This window comes from Condylura cristata, unplaced genomic scaffold (genome assembly GCF_000260355.1).
Source record: "Condylura cristata isolate star-nosed mole 26May11 unplaced genomic scaffold, ConCri1.0 scaffold00002, whole genome shotgun sequence".
Classification (NCBI taxonomy): domain Eukaryota; kingdom Metazoa; phylum Chordata; class Mammalia; order Eulipotyphla; family Talpidae; genus Condylura; species Condylura cristata.
The window spans coordinates 52,766,157-52,783,851 of NW_004567103.1; the positions used below are offsets into that span (position 1 = coordinate 52,766,157).

The 17,695-nt window shown below is 32.8% G+C and overlaps 1 protein-coding gene across 2 annotated transcripts in view; it reads right to left on the bottom strand.

The window, feature by feature from the left end:
* The window catches only part of SLC4A10 (solute carrier family 4, sodium bicarbonate transporter, member 10), a 252,551-nt gene that overhangs the window by 33,681 nt on the left and 201,175 nt on the right, over window positions 1-17,695 (bottom strand). For both annotated transcript variants that reach the window (XM_004674608.2, XM_004674607.2), the window contains 4 exons: window positions 9,574-9,679; window positions 4,450-4,611; window positions 2,887-3,000; window positions 1,763-1,924 (listed from right to left, as the gene is read on the bottom strand). In XM_004674608.2, coding sequence (XP_004674665.1) covers window positions 1,763-1,924; window positions 2,887-3,000; window positions 4,450-4,611; window positions 9,574-9,679 — 544 coding nt within the window. The remainder of the gene's footprint in view (window positions 1-1,762; window positions 1,925-2,886; window positions 3,001-4,449; window positions 4,612-9,573; window positions 9,680-17,695) is intronic.

Genomic DNA, 17,695 nt, shown 5'->3' on the forward strand with positions numbered 1-17,695 from the left:
CACATATTTTATCATAAAAAACAGAGCTTTTTCCAGGTTTACAAAGTAAACTGATATCTAGGAAAACTGTTTTCCTATTTCTTTGTAGTAAACAACATCCCACATAAAGTACTCAGGCAATTTACAGATCCATTTATTCAACTAAATAACTAGCAATTAGATTGTGAGCTTTGACTTTGCAGAAGGCTGATAGTTTAAAAACAAATATTTATTTAAAACTATTGATATTGAGTAAATAGGTAACTAAAGTTAAAAAATGGAATTCCTTGTTCTGAGAGTTGTCAATGATTTTTCAAGTTCCCAAGACAGAATGGCATAATTCAGAGGCATTTTGGTACCAGCCTATATAGTCTCACAAGAACCAACTGCTTATTAAGAAAAAACAAAAAACAAATAAAAAAAAACTTGTTGTCAATTGATGTCACATAGGTGCTTGAAGTGGGCTACACAATAATAGTTTTAATCACACCATACAGGCAGCAAGTATTATTATGAGTCAAGATCTCTCATTTTGACACTAAAAAACAGTAATTAAACATTTCCCAACACACCATAGACATAAACTCTAGGGTTTTAAGAGAATATATCTTTAACAATCAAAAATTCTATTTGGCAAAAAATAACAAGTGATTGAATGAAGTCCTTTAAAATAGTCTAGCACTCTTATATTACTTTCTACAAAGCAATAAAGATTTTCTTTGTTTTAAGATAGACATATACTGTATCTAATATATACATGAAATTTCCTTTTTAGTGAGCTTTATTACACATAATTGTGCCTTCTTACATTTATGTCATTACTACTTCAAATAGTCCAATTAGAGATTTTAAAATATTTCTAACAGCCATACTTGTGAAACTCTACAAAGCATGATTGCTGTTGCTCTGACAATGAAACGTTTTGTAGAATTTAAAAAGTATGTGCAGATCTCTGGCAGCTATCCCACATAAGAACAAAACAAGATTTTGCATGCTTTGTTTTTGTAAGGTTTGGTCAGATTATTTTTTAACTATTTAATGCTATTTATGTATTTTATTTAACATATTACATATGTCAGACAACTGCAAACCAGTGAACAACCTTATGATTATTTACAGTTGCATACTGGCAGAGTAAAAATATAATAAATAAGATAGATCTAACTCATACTCTGTTAAAAAATAATTGAAATCTGCAATAAAACTCAACAAAGATGTCACTTGTAAAGTATAACATTTATGACAGCCTTTTGTTATAGGTACTATAGACAAAGGAATAACTAAAGAAATGAATAATATCTGAAGATGTAACTGATTCCAACAATGAATACAATCTAACAAACATACTTAGGGTCAGATAAATAGAGGAATCTCATATATATAAGACAAATTGGTAAAGTGATACTTTACCGAAATAGATTGGTCTTTAATAAAAATATTTTAAACATGTGCCGCCCCTGAGCCTCCGGCCTGTACCCCAGTTCTGTATGCACAAATAAATAAATCTTTAAAAAAATATTTAAACATGGTAAAGAAAGTTAGAACTTCAGCAATTTTTTTTTTTTTTTACATTTTGGAGGTAAGACTTCAGAGTTTAGAGCTCAGCCAATACCATAAACAAATAATTTTAAGGTCACTGTAAGGCAAAGTATGACAAATGCAGAAAATAAAATTATGCACTTAAAAATATTATTTCACTGTACAAATGATTAAAGAATAAAAAGTATGAAGTGATGTCAGTTAAGTCACAATGATTTCCATCACGATGAATCTTAAAATATACCTTTAGCTTATGTTCTTTTCTGTTGATGATAACAGCTGTAATTTGTTGGTCCATGAAAATTAGAATAGTACAAAGCAAAGCTGGAATAATAGCAGCTAATACTGTCCACCATGGATTTGGACCTAAAGGTGCAACAAACCAACCACGATCATCTCTGGTGGGCTGTAAAAAAATAAAAGGTAGACAGCTATTAGCTGGGTGAAGGAGCACCTAACCTAAGTCTTCTAGATGCTACTAGGAAAGCCAAATTAGCTACTGCCACTACTACTACTAATGCTACTACTACTAATATCACAAGCACTTGGAAGTTACTGGGTGCCATTATAAATGCTTTAAATATTTTAACCCATCATTTTTTCACAATACTCTAGAGATACAGATAAGGAGATTGAGGGTATAAAGAAATCCATTAAATTATGCAAGATCCAAAAATTGGAGATAAGATTTGAACTCTGATATCCAGGCTCAAATATTGTGTGCTTAATACTTGTATTAAATGAGATAATGTCAATATTTACTGTATGCATTACAAATTTATTTACATTACACAGAGCATGTTGACAACTCTATATAACTCTTGTTAGATGTGTGCATGGGCAATTAGGTGAAAATAAAAGAAAGACCCTGGATTCCATCAGGGGTCAGAGAAGGATTCTGACTGAGGCCTTAGTTGAGTCCTAAAGACTTTAATTTTGATACCAATTCTATGAGAAAGTTCCAAGCCCTATATAACTATGAGAATACTGAGACTCAGAGAAGCTGAGTAAGTCATCCAAGGTCATACATTACTTAATAGAATGGTCAGAATTCTACTCCAGACCTAATTTTATGTTTTCCAAAATCTGTTTACTATGTGATTGTACATCAATATTATACATTTTCCTTCATTTCCAAATGTTTAGATGCTTCCTTTTCTCTTAAATGCAAATATATTTTCTGTATCTGTGATTATTTAATTATTAGAGCAACATTTTAATCATGCTGTGGGTATTTTATTTACTGTTCTATTAACCTATAACCTTTTATTTCCCTGAACATCCCAAGCACCAGTGTTATAGCCATCATCTAAATGAAGAGTAAACCTACAGAGATAGAGATAGAGAGAGCAAATGTTGTAACTTCACCTTGAAAACGTTTGGTACTTTTAGTTTTGGAGATGGGATCCCAATAGCATAGTCAATTAATACCATACACAGAATTGTAAGAAAGACAGCAAAGTCACTCACAATGGATCGAACCTAAAAGTAATGAAAACACTGGTCACTTGAAGGAACTGTAAACACCAAGCAGTACTCAGGACCATAAACTAGAGTCACACTTATAAACACTTTCTGACATAATACCGCGATGTTACATTATATGCATACTACAGGTAAACTCTTAGCTCAGTCAGGACCTGAACAGATATTAACGTACCTTTATCATTATAATGGATACACATTTAACTTTCCAGAAAAAGGCATTTTGGGAAAAACTGCAGTGGTGATTTTGCTATTTTCAATTTTTATTTAAAATTTAAGTTTATCATGAACTCAAGAGAATAAATACTTAGAATATAGAACAAGGTCACAAGCCAGTTCTTGGCTGAATTTTAGGACTGTTCCTCACACTGGTAATAACTTAATCTGATAAACCCGAAGCACCAAAAATAAAAGTATCTGTTTTATTGAGGAAGAATAATATTTTAGTTATTTTATCTGGGATGTAAATGTGGAACTCAGAAATGTGCACAATAGGGTGTACAAATTGATAAAATAATGTTGTATGTCAGTTTTTGAAATATATTTTTCATTCATAAGGCCATCTTTGAGCAAAAACACATATAACATCAAGCAGATCTTCTTCCTAATGGGCTGTCTTTATGACACACACACGATATGAAGATTGTTTTATTTATAGAAACATTTTTTATAAAAACATAAAACAATAAAAACATAGTTAATGAAATCAAACTTTCAGGGGAAATAAATGAATCTTCCACTTTATGAAGAAAGAGGTGACAAAAACTCAAGTTTTCTCTGGAAGAAACAGTTCTTGAAACATATTCCCAGAGTATAATTTTGATCACAATCTTCAGCTCATCCCTAAAAAGCTTGTTTTCTTGTTTCTTTTCTTTTTTCTTTTTGGCTGAGTCAGACATTATAGGTGTTACTTTGCAGTGTTAAATATTGAACTAAGCTGTTTCTCTGTTTACTTTTCTTTCCAAATATGCAGATGCAAAACGTGGTGGGTTAGGGGGAGGGACTGACACTTTAAAAATGAAAAAGAGAATAGTGTTCCAATGAGTCTTGTAGGGGCTTCCCCAATTAGAGAATGTAACAGTGGCTCTTATGAGGTATCTGTCAGGCTGGAATAGTTCCCACTGTTCACTGGGCAAGAAAGTGACAATCAGTGATGCAGTGTGTGCTTTTGATTCCAAAAGCTAAGTGGGGAAGTGGGTGCGTATCTTTGGAATTTGAAGTTAGGAGACAAGCTTGAGGGCATATGTGCTCCTAGCACCTATGCCACCAAGTGCTTTCTCTACACCTCTGTCACCACAGCCAGCTCTTCACTGGCAGCTCTCTTACAAAAGCCTGTTTTAGTGGCTCCTCTGACTGTAATTGCTCTTCCTTTTGTCCTAAAACACTTAGGAGGATAACATGCTTTATGTTGGTTTACATTTGGATAAGGAAAACTGTACTCAGTACCTTAGTAGGAAAGTAACGGCTAGTCTTGAACTGCTTCAGGGTGGCTGACATAGTCACTGTGGAAAAGAACAGGATCACTGACCAAAATAGAACATCTGGAACATATGGGTGATCATGGCCACAGGCTCGTCCGATGTACTCTCCATGCAAAGATTTGCATTCCTGCAGGAAGAAAAAAAAAAATGGAGCTATTATGGGGAAACAGCTTATTTCTTTCAGAAAATTAACTTCTTAAGATCAGTTGGAACAGAGATGATAAAACCCTTCACTGTGTCTTTCACAACCTGACAGCGCAGTGTGTGCTTTATAGATTCTATTTGGATAGTTAGTGAACAATAGCAGAGATTTAAATTATACTAAATTTGAACATGAACCACTTGTTAAATCTTTGCCTTTTCAAATTAAACTTACATCGCTGAGACTATCTGGCTTACCATACAATGTGTATTGAACCTAATATCTATCAGGTGTAGAAGGGTTAGGATATTTGCTACCACCTCATCACTGCTAAGGGGCAGCACGCAGTGATGCAAACGTGGTGCTTAAGGTGAGAATGTTACCACTTAAAGGAGAACTATGACTGTGAAGTGTCCTGACAAGAGCATTCAAGAAGGGTAAAAAAAAAAAAAGGAAACTATGATATATCACTACTGAAATAAAATTGGGAGTTGAAGATAGGATTCATACTCAGATTAAAGAACAAAAGCTAAAATGTTACTATCTAAGCAAGGCAAAGACTATATTGACTATTGCAATGGTCTTTTATTCCCCTGGTGTTCATTTTTATGAGCCTCTGAAGTACCATTTCTGATGACTGCCTTAGCCATGAGGTGGCAGCAAAGTCAAAAAAATTATTCTCCCAAGAAAAACTGAGTATTTAACCTTAATATTTTAAAATAAAAATGGTTCTTTTAAATTCAATTTGGTTTCTTATTTGGAATTTAAAGATTAATTGCCAAATTATTACTTCCTAATGTCAAAAAAATGCTTAAAGTGACCCAGAGATCTCATTAATATTTGAGGTACTAGATCTAGACACAATTTGAATTATGCCATATAATTTACAGAAAAATATGGACTGAAGAATGAGCACTAACACAGAGTCCACACAATGAACAAAGCTGAAGTCACTGAATAGCAGAAAATAAATACCTTCATAAAATTCTGAAACAATCACCAAGTGCTAACCAATCAAGCCACTAGTAGTATCTACTTAGAACTGACCCTGAAGCTAGGGTTATTGAGAAATTTCGGTAGTACACCTTATACTTATGTAAAAAATTTGTTCCCTTTTCTGATCTAACAGCAAATACCTTCCTTTCTAGTTAAAATTGAATGCCAGTTATCCATGTAATACAAATATAGAGCACCAAAACTTGGCTAATTGAAAAACTAAACAAGAAGCCCCCCAGGCTTTAATTATAGGTTTAATTTTCATTCTCTCAAAACTGTAAAAATTAAAAGATAAAATACAAAATATGAATCTTCTCATCCCCATGTCTAGAGATGCTTATAATTACAAGGCAAAACAATGGGTAAGGAGAATAGTAAATACAAGTAGTGGTGAGAAGCTCCACAGCTCCTTTGTAAACACATAAATACTTGTGTGATAGTCTTCAGTCTTTTGTGAAGTTATAAAATCTTCTAAATATTCCTTGAAACTGTCAGGGTTTTGTTCTCAATTCTTAAGATGACATTTAAAGACTCGTTTTACTGTCTTATAATTTATAATAATTTGCCAATAACTTGCCTATTTACTTAAACTTGAAGTGAATTTTTAAAGCATATTTTTCTTCCTTTTGTGGGGGAAAGTATGTATACAAAAACATAGACTGTCCCTACTAAATTCTGCATTTTATTTCTGCTCCTTCACACACACACACACGTGCACATGCCCTGAGATTGAGAAAAACAATTGTTTTATTTTGACTCTACTGACTCTAACATATGCTTCCACTGAGAAAAAGGAAAGAATTTTTGTTGACAAATGCATGTCTACTAATTATTCTTCAAACATACTCTAAGTTTCAATAATTTTATAAGTTGGTAAAAATTAATTTGATATATCAAGAAATTAAAGTTGGCATTAGTGTTCTGCCCCTTATACATGTACAAGCTAAATATATAGCTTGGCACTGAGACAATTCTTCATCAATTGCTAGTTAATTACTTGTGAATATTTTAAACCTTGCCTAAGAGTTCCTTATAAAGGCTGATTTTGAGATACTGCTAATTGTGTGTGTAATTTTTTTTGGCAAGCTAGAATACTTAGGTAGGTATATATACCCAAGTAATCCAGCTTGCCATGAAAGCCTTGCATTTCACATTATTTACAGTAGCCAAGATATGGAAATAACCTAAGTGTCTGTTCATGGATAAAGAATACAGAAAAATGGGATATAACTATACAATGGAATATTATTCACATTTTAAAAAGAAGGATATTCAATCTTCTGCAAGTATGTGGATGAATCTGGAGGACATTATGCTAAGTGAAATAAGCCAAACACAGAAAAACAAGTTTTGCATGACTTCACTTATATGTGGAATCCAAAATAAATCAACCTCATAGAAGCAGAGAGTAGAATGATTGTTACTAGAGGCTGGGGGTGGGGTTTGGTATAGCAAATTATCATAGGGTACTAAGGTTATATTAATTATATTAATCATAGGGTACTAAGGTTCAGTTACATAGGATGAACAAATTCTGAAGATCTAACAATACATGGTAAATATAACTAACAGTAGTGTATTATTAAGTAAAACTCAATTGTTTTCACTAAAAAGAGTAGCTGTGAGTTGCTGGGTATAGAAATAAGTTTGATTATTGTAACCATTATAAAACATGCATATATCAAACATGCTGTGTAGTATAAATACATAAAAATTTTGTCAGTTATAATTCAATAGCAAAAAAATAATAAGTCAAAAGAAAACCACTTGCATTAAATAGTAAATTTGGAATATAGGATTATTTCTCAAAACAATCTTTAAATATTTATTGATCAGTTACTATACAGTTAGCAGTTTGGGAGAAGCAATTAACATTCTTTGACCCACTGAGTTATTAGCAAGGTATAAATTACAATTCATGGGAAATGTAATTATTCAATTTAAAAGTTGTCAATAAATAATACAAAAAGCAAATGTCATCATTATTTTTTAAAAAAAAAACTAGTTATGGTAGTCATAAGCTCAGCTCTTTATTAAAAAATGCTTTTGGAGATACTAATGATTATGCTGCAAAAAAAAATCCAGCATAACAATTAAGACAAAAAAAATTGTTAATGGTCTTCATTGACTTAAAAATTACAATATATTTTCATTCTATAACATTCCCTTTGGTGATAAAGGCTATTTCTGGTCAAGATTAGCAATTATCCATTGCAAAAACTGCTTTTAAGTAATGGAAAATAATGTGAAAATTTCTGCCAGAATGTTAACACCTACTACAGAACTTAAAAAAAAAAAAAAAACACAGTAGTAGATTTGCTTTGATTGCAAAATATTTTTCAGTATACTCTGCTTGACCCTAAAATTTCATTTATCTAAAATTAGCTTTCTACTAGCCAGCTAGATCAATTGTGCTGTGAGTCTGTAAGAAGAGATAACCAGCACTTGCTAATACCAAAGAGTGAATATTATTATTTAGAATTGTATTATTAATAAAATATTCAGAGAATAAAACAACATGCATAACAGGATCATATTAAATCCACTTAGATATGATTTTTTTGCATCTCTGTTTTGACAGAGACACCAAAGTGAGGGACATAGCAATGCATTTTTCAGCCATCCTAGCCCCTATAGTTTAAAAAAAAAAGGAGTACAAATGGAAGAGATATTACATAACAGATAAACCGTGATCCCTTCTACATGTAGCATTCTTTCTTGCATCATTCTTTCTTTTTTACTACATCATTTCATTTGAAGGCCAATTTAAGTGGCTCTCTGAAAGGAATTACTTGACTATAAAAGAACCTGACTATAAAAGAAAATAAGGGTAAGTGAAAATTTATTCTAGAGAATATAACTTAGTACAAGAGAATAATTGTAAAATATAGGTCAACAGAGAATTCAAAAAGTTTGATTTCATTCTGAAAGAACACATTTAATGGAGAAAACTGAGAAAATGAGCAACAGATAAGTACTTTTGTAATAGTCATGCTTAGAAGTTTTATATTTGACAATGTTCCATTAACTAGTTTACTTATTAAAATGACATATTTCATAAAGTGAACTAGAATTATACAGTTTTTGTACTGATGATTATAATAGGTTGTAGATTTAAATAATAGGTAGGTTAAGTAGCAGAAATCCCATTTGTAATATTTATAACTGGGAAGAACATAAAAAAAAATTAGAACATTTCAGATTTTAATAATATTGCTTCAATTCTTCCAGTGAGATTTGATTGGACAAAAAGATGCAAATATAGATAGATAGATAATAGATAGATAATAGATTATGAAGAATTGAGAAATACAATAAGAAAAAGAGAGAGAGAGAGAACCACCACAAAACAGAGAAAAGTAAAAAAAAAAAAGTTCTTAAAAGCTATAGGACTTAATCTTCTCTGGTGAAAAATCTGTTATCATCCCCATTATTTAGTGGGAAATGAGAAAATAGAAGTAAGGAAGTTGTTCCTGAGGGAGGTGTCAGATTTTGTAAAGTGACTTTTATTCTTCCCAAGATTTCAGGATTTACAATACAATATTCGCAAGCATGTCCCCTTTCCTCTATTTCCAGCATATTCCACTGACAAAGTGAAAAGCATTCTGAGTTCTTCACACAGAAGGCCAACAGTCTGCCATATGGTTTCATTCAGGTCAACACCAGTCCAATTTAGTGCACTTTTAATATAGTTATACTGTTATCTATATGTGTGCTTTTAGAGCAGTTCAGGTCTACTAACTTTTAGGACAACTAATAATGAAAGAAAACCTCAGTTTACTGATGAATATGTGAATAAAATTCAATTTAAAAATGAGTAAAATTAAAACAAAAGTTATCACTTTTACAATAGTACACATTCCAAAAAATTTACCTTAGCAGTAATTCATTTAAAATGTGAAGCAAATCCTGTTTAGATAAATATGGTTTATTTCTCAATATTTCACTTACCGACACAGTTAGATTTTCCCAAATTATGTCAGCTGCAGAAATGTTGGACTCCTTCCATTCCTTCAAGGTGTCATTGCTAGGATTATGTGGTTCCACACAGTTACATCTAAAAGGGAAAAATAGTGTCTCCTGTTAAACCTATCTTTTTGTCAGCATTCTCAAAATAAACGTGTAATAGATAATTCTAAAATTATGGCCTTTCTCCATCTAAGAGATAATAATTAGGTAACCTCAAATGATTTCAGGAGAAGTGATATATTATCAATACACTGTAACATTCTACAGAGTTTCCTGGATGGAGAAATCATTCTCTGTTCCAGACAGAGGGAATGATTATTTAAATTGTTATGTAAACACAGTACTGTGGGATCCTTTCTAGACTTTACAACAACCATTTGTCCCTAAATGACAAAACAACTAGAAAAACATGAAAAACATTAAATTTATTATTATAATTTACTTATATTTTATTAATACTGTGCAACCAAATCTATTGGGATTAGTCATTTAATTTATATTCTAAAGATAATTTTTAAATTTGCTGCGCATTTCAAAATTACAGCTAGATTGAAGAACCCAAGGTTTCTCGGGATGTATTACTCTTTGTGATGAGTGATATCTTAATATCAATTAATCTGCAAGAGCTATTCAGTACCTACTACATCTACAGAACCATGATTCATTAAACTCTGGTTGGAGTAGGGGCACAAAGAATAAGAATTGGACATTGTATTATTATTACTATTATTATTATGTGATGGAAAACAATTTCTGGACTCATGTTTTATATAAGTTTATGAACCAATGAGAAGATAAAGACTTTAGAAGTTAATTTCAATTTATGAATAGCTTATTCTTAAAAAATCATAAATTGTCATTTACCCTCCAGAAAGCATTTTCTTATGAAAATATTTTATAGATGGGTTAACCTATAAACACGACATAACTTGAAAGTAAATTGAGCTGTATTTTAATACTATTAATAAAACTGTGGAAACTATCTACCATTTCTTAACACTTTCTACAGATTTTTTTTTTTTAATCTTTCTGCTTGGTAAACACACCTGCTCAGGAAACAGTCTCTCTTCTGTCTTCTACTTAACAATGTTAGTTTGTTTTTCTTTACTACCACTACATCATTCTTCAGTTATTGTTTATTATTGAAAGAAACTATACAGTAGTCTTCCCTTATCCATGAAATTACAAGAACCTCCCTCTCCCTAAGTAAATGCCTAAAACAATAGATAGTGTTAAATACGATGTATCTATGATTTTTCCTATATATACATTCCTATGATAGTTTAACTCAACAATAAGGCTCAGTAAGATATTAACATCAACTACTAATAGAATAGTATACCTAAACCAATATACTATAATAAAATTTATGTTAAAGTAGTATACTACCACTCTCCCAAAATATCTTACTGTACATGGTTTTTGGACCAGAGTTGATAACCAGTAACTGAAATAGCACAAAGTAAAACTGCTGGAGAAGGGGATTACATTATAAAGCTTGCTGGTAAAAGTAAGCTTGTGTGTGTGTGTTTGTGTGTGTGTATTAATGGTGGTATACATACGTCACTTTTTAAAATCTGAGATAATATTGTTTAAACATTGCATACTTTACAGATATATAGCATTATAATTTGAAATCTTTACATGCTACTTGTGATCGTATATACCATATTTAATTCTCGTAAGGAGTTTAAAAATGTATAAAAAGGCCCTCCCTGGTGGTGCAGCAGGTTAAAGCACTGAACTAAGAAGCTAAAGCCACTTCCGCATGAGTTCGATTCCTGCCTGCCCGGAGGTGACCACATGGCGCGGCAGACCTCTCCTGACCCGCCCGCTGCTCCCCTCAGCAGTATACTTTGTAGATCTGCCTGTTCTCCTCCCCACTCTGTCTCTGGTGAAGCCTCTCACCACCCCTGAGTTTCTGGCCTGTACCCAGTTCTGTATGCACAAATAAATAAATCTTTTTAAAAAATGTATAAAAAAATAAGTACTGCCATAAAATATTGGATGCACAGCATAATGCAATTTGTAGACATTAATAATATAGAGCACATGGGGGAAAGAGGATAAAATATAGATTACTGTATGCAATTAAAGTTGTTATTATCTTAAAAGAGATTGTTATGTTTTGGAGGAACATACATATGCACAAAAGAAAATGAGAAAGGAATCAGAGCATATCACTACAAAAAAAAAAAGGTTAAAGGAACACAAAGGAATGCAGTTAAAAAGAAGGAAAGAGGAAGAAAAAAACTACAGGACAGAAAATAATTCAATTAACAAAATGACAACAGCAAAGTCTTTCCCCATCAGCAATTACTTTAAATGCAAATATATTAAATCCCCCCCAGTCAAAATATATAGAGTTGTTGAATATACTAAAAAAGAATCCCTGTAATATCCAACTACATACTGCTAGACAACTCTTTAGACTTAAGGATATACATAGAGTGAAAGATAAAGAATAGGAAAACAAATGTTAAATACAAATATTAGCCTCAAGAGACTCATGAGAAAAAAATGCATTAAGAAAAAATGATCAATAAACAGTCTAAGGATTATTAAATAGTGAGAAAAATATCAATTTACCAGGAAAATATAAAAATTATAAACATATATGCATTTAACAGCAAAGTAGACAAATAAATGAAAGACAACTTGACATAATTAAAGGACAAGACAGTCACACAACAGATTTAAATCTTAACCTCAATTTAAATAATGGTTAGAATAACCAGACAGAAAACAAAGATAAATGAGGTAACAAAGCACTTGAACAAAGCTATAGACAAAGTTGAATTATATAGATCATCCCACAGCAGTTTTCTCAGGCACATATAGAATATTTCCTGTTAGGTCACAAAACAAGTCTTAACAGAGTTAAAAGACTGAAATCAAACTAAACATATTTTCTGAACATAATGGAGTAAAAATAAGAATCCACTACAGAAGAAAAACTGGAAAATTTACAACTATGTAGAGAGAAACAATTACTGAATGATGAGTAAGTGAATCAAATTAAAAATCAAAAGGGAAATTAGAAAATATCTTGAGATGAAAATACAATATACAAAAACTAATAGGGCACAGCCAAAGCAGTACTGAGAGGGAAGCTTATTATTAAAAATGTCTACATTAAAACAGAGAAAAGAATAGCAAATAAACAACCTACTTAAACTTCAAGAAGCAAGAAAAAAAAGAACTGAGCCAAAAGTTGGTAAGGAAAAGAAATACTAAAGATTAGAGCAGAAATAAATGTAATACAAAATAGAAAAACAAACGGGAAAGTGTAATAGTTGTTTTCATGAAAAGATGAAAATAAATGGGCAAATTTTAACTAGACTAGTAAAAAAGAAAACTCAAAATTTGAAATGAAAGAAGAAAATTTTAAATTAAGGACTATAAGAGATTACTATGAATAGTTATATGCCAACAAATTGGATCACCGGAGAAATGCAGTCTACTGAGTTATGAAGAAATAGAAGTTCTTAACAGAACTGAACTAGCTATGCAACTAATGAGGTTGAACTGGTAATTTTAAACCTCTCAACAAAGGAAAGACCAAGATCAGATGGCTTCACTGACAAGAATCAGCAGCAATCCTTCTCACATTTTTCCATAGAGTTGAAGGGGGATAGAGTACTTCCAAATTCATTTTATGACACCAGCATTACCCTGATACTCATGCCAGAAAAATATGCTAGAGGAAAAGAAAACTACTTCTCGTATGTGAACATTCTCAAAATACTAGCTAACCAAATTCAATATTATATTCAATGGATCACACACCATGCCCACGTGGGATAAGCCATATTAATATCACATGATCATTTTAATAGATGCAGAAATTCAACACTGTATTTCAACACAATAAAAACTATACATGACAAACTTGTAACTAACATCATAATGAAGAAGGGAAAGCCAAAAGCTTTAGGACTGGGAAAAATACAAGGGTGTCCACTCTTACCACTCTTAGTCAACATAGCACTAGAAGTCCTAATCTGAGAAATTTTGCCAATAAATAAATAAATAAATAAAAGAATCAAAATTGGAAAGCAACAGAAAAAGTAAACCTTTTTGTTTGTAGATAACATGATTGTATTGGTCATATAAAACTGTAAGTGCCCCCTCCCACACACAATTCTAACATTAATTGTTAGAATTAACATATGAATTCAACAAAGTTATTGGGCACAAAGTTAAGGTACAAAAATCAACTGAAGCTTTTATGCATTGGAAATGAATAATCTGAAAAGGAAATGAAGAAAATGATCTTATTTAATATAAAAAAGGTCTAGAGGTCTGCTGACAACATCTGCTGTAGTGTACCATACACTAAAGTCTTACTAAGGAGTCAACAATAGAATTATTAAATACTGGGAAAGCTTGAAGACATTCAAGCACAGAAGGCAAGAGAGAAGAAAGCTAGTCAGCAATTCCAGGAAAATAAAAGGTTTTCCAAGAAAAGCATGTTCCAAAAAGAAAGAAAAACTAAAATATGGAATGATTTTGAGCAATTCATGAAATGTTGAAAAGAATTCATTTGGCTATGATGTCAAGAACATTATTCATCTTTTGTTCTATACTATATATTTTTGGGTTGTTTTCAGAGTAAATGCTGTAGTTGCTACCACATAAGTCCATGTATTCAGGCCAAATGCTGGCTGATTGTGCTATTGTTTTTGAGAATGACCTGCAGCATAAATTGCTCTAGTGGTCTGATCCAATTAAATTCCAGCTTCTCCACAGTGAATTTTTAAGGTTCAAATTTGAGGTTTTCTTGATCCCAGGAGATGTGTCTTTCTTGATTCTCTTTGATTTACCTAGCTTGTCTGCTCTTAAGATTCTCACGGTCATAAAGTATCCAACTTCCTCTTTACGGCTCTGCACCAAAACTTTTATTTTTGAGTACCCTTAGCTTCAAACTTCTAAATACTCTATTTCAAATAAAACCAGTTCTTCAGAAAGAGAGCTTGAGAGATCTTATGCAAAATCTCAGATTTTTGACTTCAGTGCTGAAGGTGAGCACAACAATGTGTTTCTCTCTGTGCATATCCATCAGGGAGATGAACCAGGACAGCCATCAGGCTCTTCTTCAATGGGGCCTTGGTATTTCCAGCAGTCCATGCCTAAGGTAAAGCATTCACCTAATGGGGGTGGTGGGGAGTGTTGGGTAAAGAGAGCACCAATCACTTGGAGCATTATTCAGAATTCAGCTTTTTCAATAATTGGCAGGAAAAAAACAGGGAGGATAAATGCTGGCAGCCTGCCCTTCTTGAACACATACTATGCTGTCCTCTGGGAATGAGGAGGAGAGAACAACCTATATTATTGTCCATACCTTCCTAGACTGATCAGGGATGGTGTTAAGGAGGAAGTGGGTCATGACTCAATTGTTTGTTCTTAGCAAACCTTAGCAAGTTTCCTTTAGACAAATGTTTCTTCATTTGCTGTATGCACTTAAAACACTTTCCAGACACTCCCCATTGTTTCTTTTGAAACTTTTTTATTTGCATGTATGCTTCCCCAGAGAGAAAGTCCACAGAGCACCTTATGCCACCACTGTGGAAATATCTACACAGAACAGCATTCTGTAAGTGAGCACGCTGCAGAGAAGGCCTGTTGCCAATGCACAGTGTCTGTCTCTACAGTGGACAATAAACACTTGGAAAAAATTATGTAAAAGGTTTTTAAAAACATCTTGAGTATAGTAGAGTACTTAGAATCAATTGTTAGGCAAACTGCTTAATGATTAACTATGGTTATGGAATTAAAAAATATATTTCCAGTGAAACTGGCTCAGGGATGGGGAGATAAAAGGAGAAACAGAGGAATGGTGAGTTATTCACGTTCTTGGGAAGTAAAGAAACTGTCTATGTCCTGTGGGACAAGAAGAATGTGTTTACATATGCTATTTGAGGTTATTTGCTTATTTTCTGGTTTCAGAAATTATGGTTTCAGGAATGGTGGAACTTAAGGTATGATATAAGTATGTTAAAAGGAAACGTAGGGTTGAAAAATAAATTTAGGGATGGGAATGAAAGGTGAACTAAATCATCTCTTTACAAGCAAATATAAGTTAGTCACATTTAATATTGGTAAACAAAGAAATAGTAATACAAGCATATTATTTAAATATGTGTAGCTGGACCCAAAATAAAGAAACTGTTAAAAGTGTTGCCTCCGAGTTAGCTGGTGCTTTAATTATAATCTCTTTATGCTATTTTTATTTTTCAGGATGTACATGGATTTTGATAACAATAAAATGTATTAGAAAAAAATAATTGGTTCGTCTTGTGGCAGCTCTAAATTTACTTTGCAATTTCAGTGTGTACAAATTGCTGAAAGTCTATTTCCTTTAGTTTTGTTTTCTTCCCTTTCTCTTGAATATTCAAAAGTTTGCAATTATGGGGAAACCATTCCAATATTTCTTTTACACATATCATGCCCTTCTTGATTAGAATTATACACTCAATCTATTTGGATTATTTTCAACAGAAGAAGGAAATTTATCATGTTATCAACTAACATTTAAAAATGATAATCTTTATCAGCATCTGTCTCTAGCAGCTTCTAAAACAGGCTATTTCTCAGTGTCATTTTTACTATAGTTCAAAGTTTGCTGCTTCTGTGACAAAGAAACCTGTTAAACTTGCATTTTTTGGTCATTAACTTCATATATCTGTCTTGTTTAGACTCTAAAGTAAACAAAGCTTAAGCAATCACTATTGTTTCTTTTGGCATCTTGAAAAAATGGTATTTCAGGTTTCTATTTGTAAGCATCACTAAAATAATGATCAAGTCAGCACTTACTTATAGTCATAATTTTTCTACTTCATCTTACAAAACTGCCTCATTTCTTTTTTGATGTAGCACGAACACTGCAAAATTACCAAAATTATGGGTAATCATTTAAAAATCATTTTACAAAATTATTTACATGTTTAAATGAGTAAAACTATGTATATATATTTATGTATCTAAAATGTGACAGTTTTGTGGTGGTCTTTGTAGCAGACAGTTTTTGTGCCATTTCAAATCCTGTCAGCCCCACCTTTTTTCCAATCTCTGCTGCAATGATCAGTCTACACAGCTCTTACTGGGTCGCTTTCAGACACAACTCCTCATGGCTTGCCTCAAGTGGCACCTTGCATCTCTTATTTGCTGCTCTTATTTCTGCCATGCTTAACTAATTAGGGTAGGGGCTGATAGAAATAGATATAGATATATATTTCCTCTTTTTTTTTTAAGATTTATTTATTTGTGCATACAGAACTGGGGTAAAGGCAAGAGGTACTGGGGCAGTGAGAGGATTCACCAGAGACAAAGTGGGGAGCAGAACAAGCCCACTGAGGAAGTACACTGCTGAGGGGAGCAGCAGGTGGGTCAGTAGAGGTCTCCTGCGCCGTGTGGATCAACTCAGGGGCAGGGATCAAACTCATGCTGAAGTGGCTTTAGCTTCTTAGTGCTGTGCTTTAACCTGCTGCACCACCAAGAAGGGCCCAATATATACTCCCTCTTTACTTCAGCAGAACAAATATCTGTAAACTGCATTTCATAAATTTTGCTAAAGATCTAATCAAATCAAACATCAGCCACCATAAGTTGGTGTTTATGACCAACTAGATAACACAAATTGCTTATGTGCTTTCTTTATCATTGAGTAGTGGCAGTCTACTCAGACTGCCATAACACAATGCCATAGACAGGTGGCTTACACAATAGAAATTAATATTCCTATTAATATAGATATCTGGAGGTTATCAGACCAAGATCACAGCTGGGTTCTGGCTAACATTCTCTTTCTGGTGTGCAGCTCACTACCTTCCCTCTGTGTCCTCAATTGGCATTGCTTCTTATAAGATACAGTGGATGAGATGTGGGCACTACCCTTATGATTAATTTCCCTTTCTCCTAAACACTCTCCCCAAATACAGTCATAAAGAAGTTAGGGCTTCAACAAATCAATTTCAAGGGGATACAATTCAGTCTATAGAAATCACTGTCCCCATTTTTCACCCCTGCTCCTTAAGCTCAGTTAAGCCTGTGGGGAGTTAGGGTTACAGTATGTTTTGTGGAGGAGGAGGAGGAGGAGGAGGAG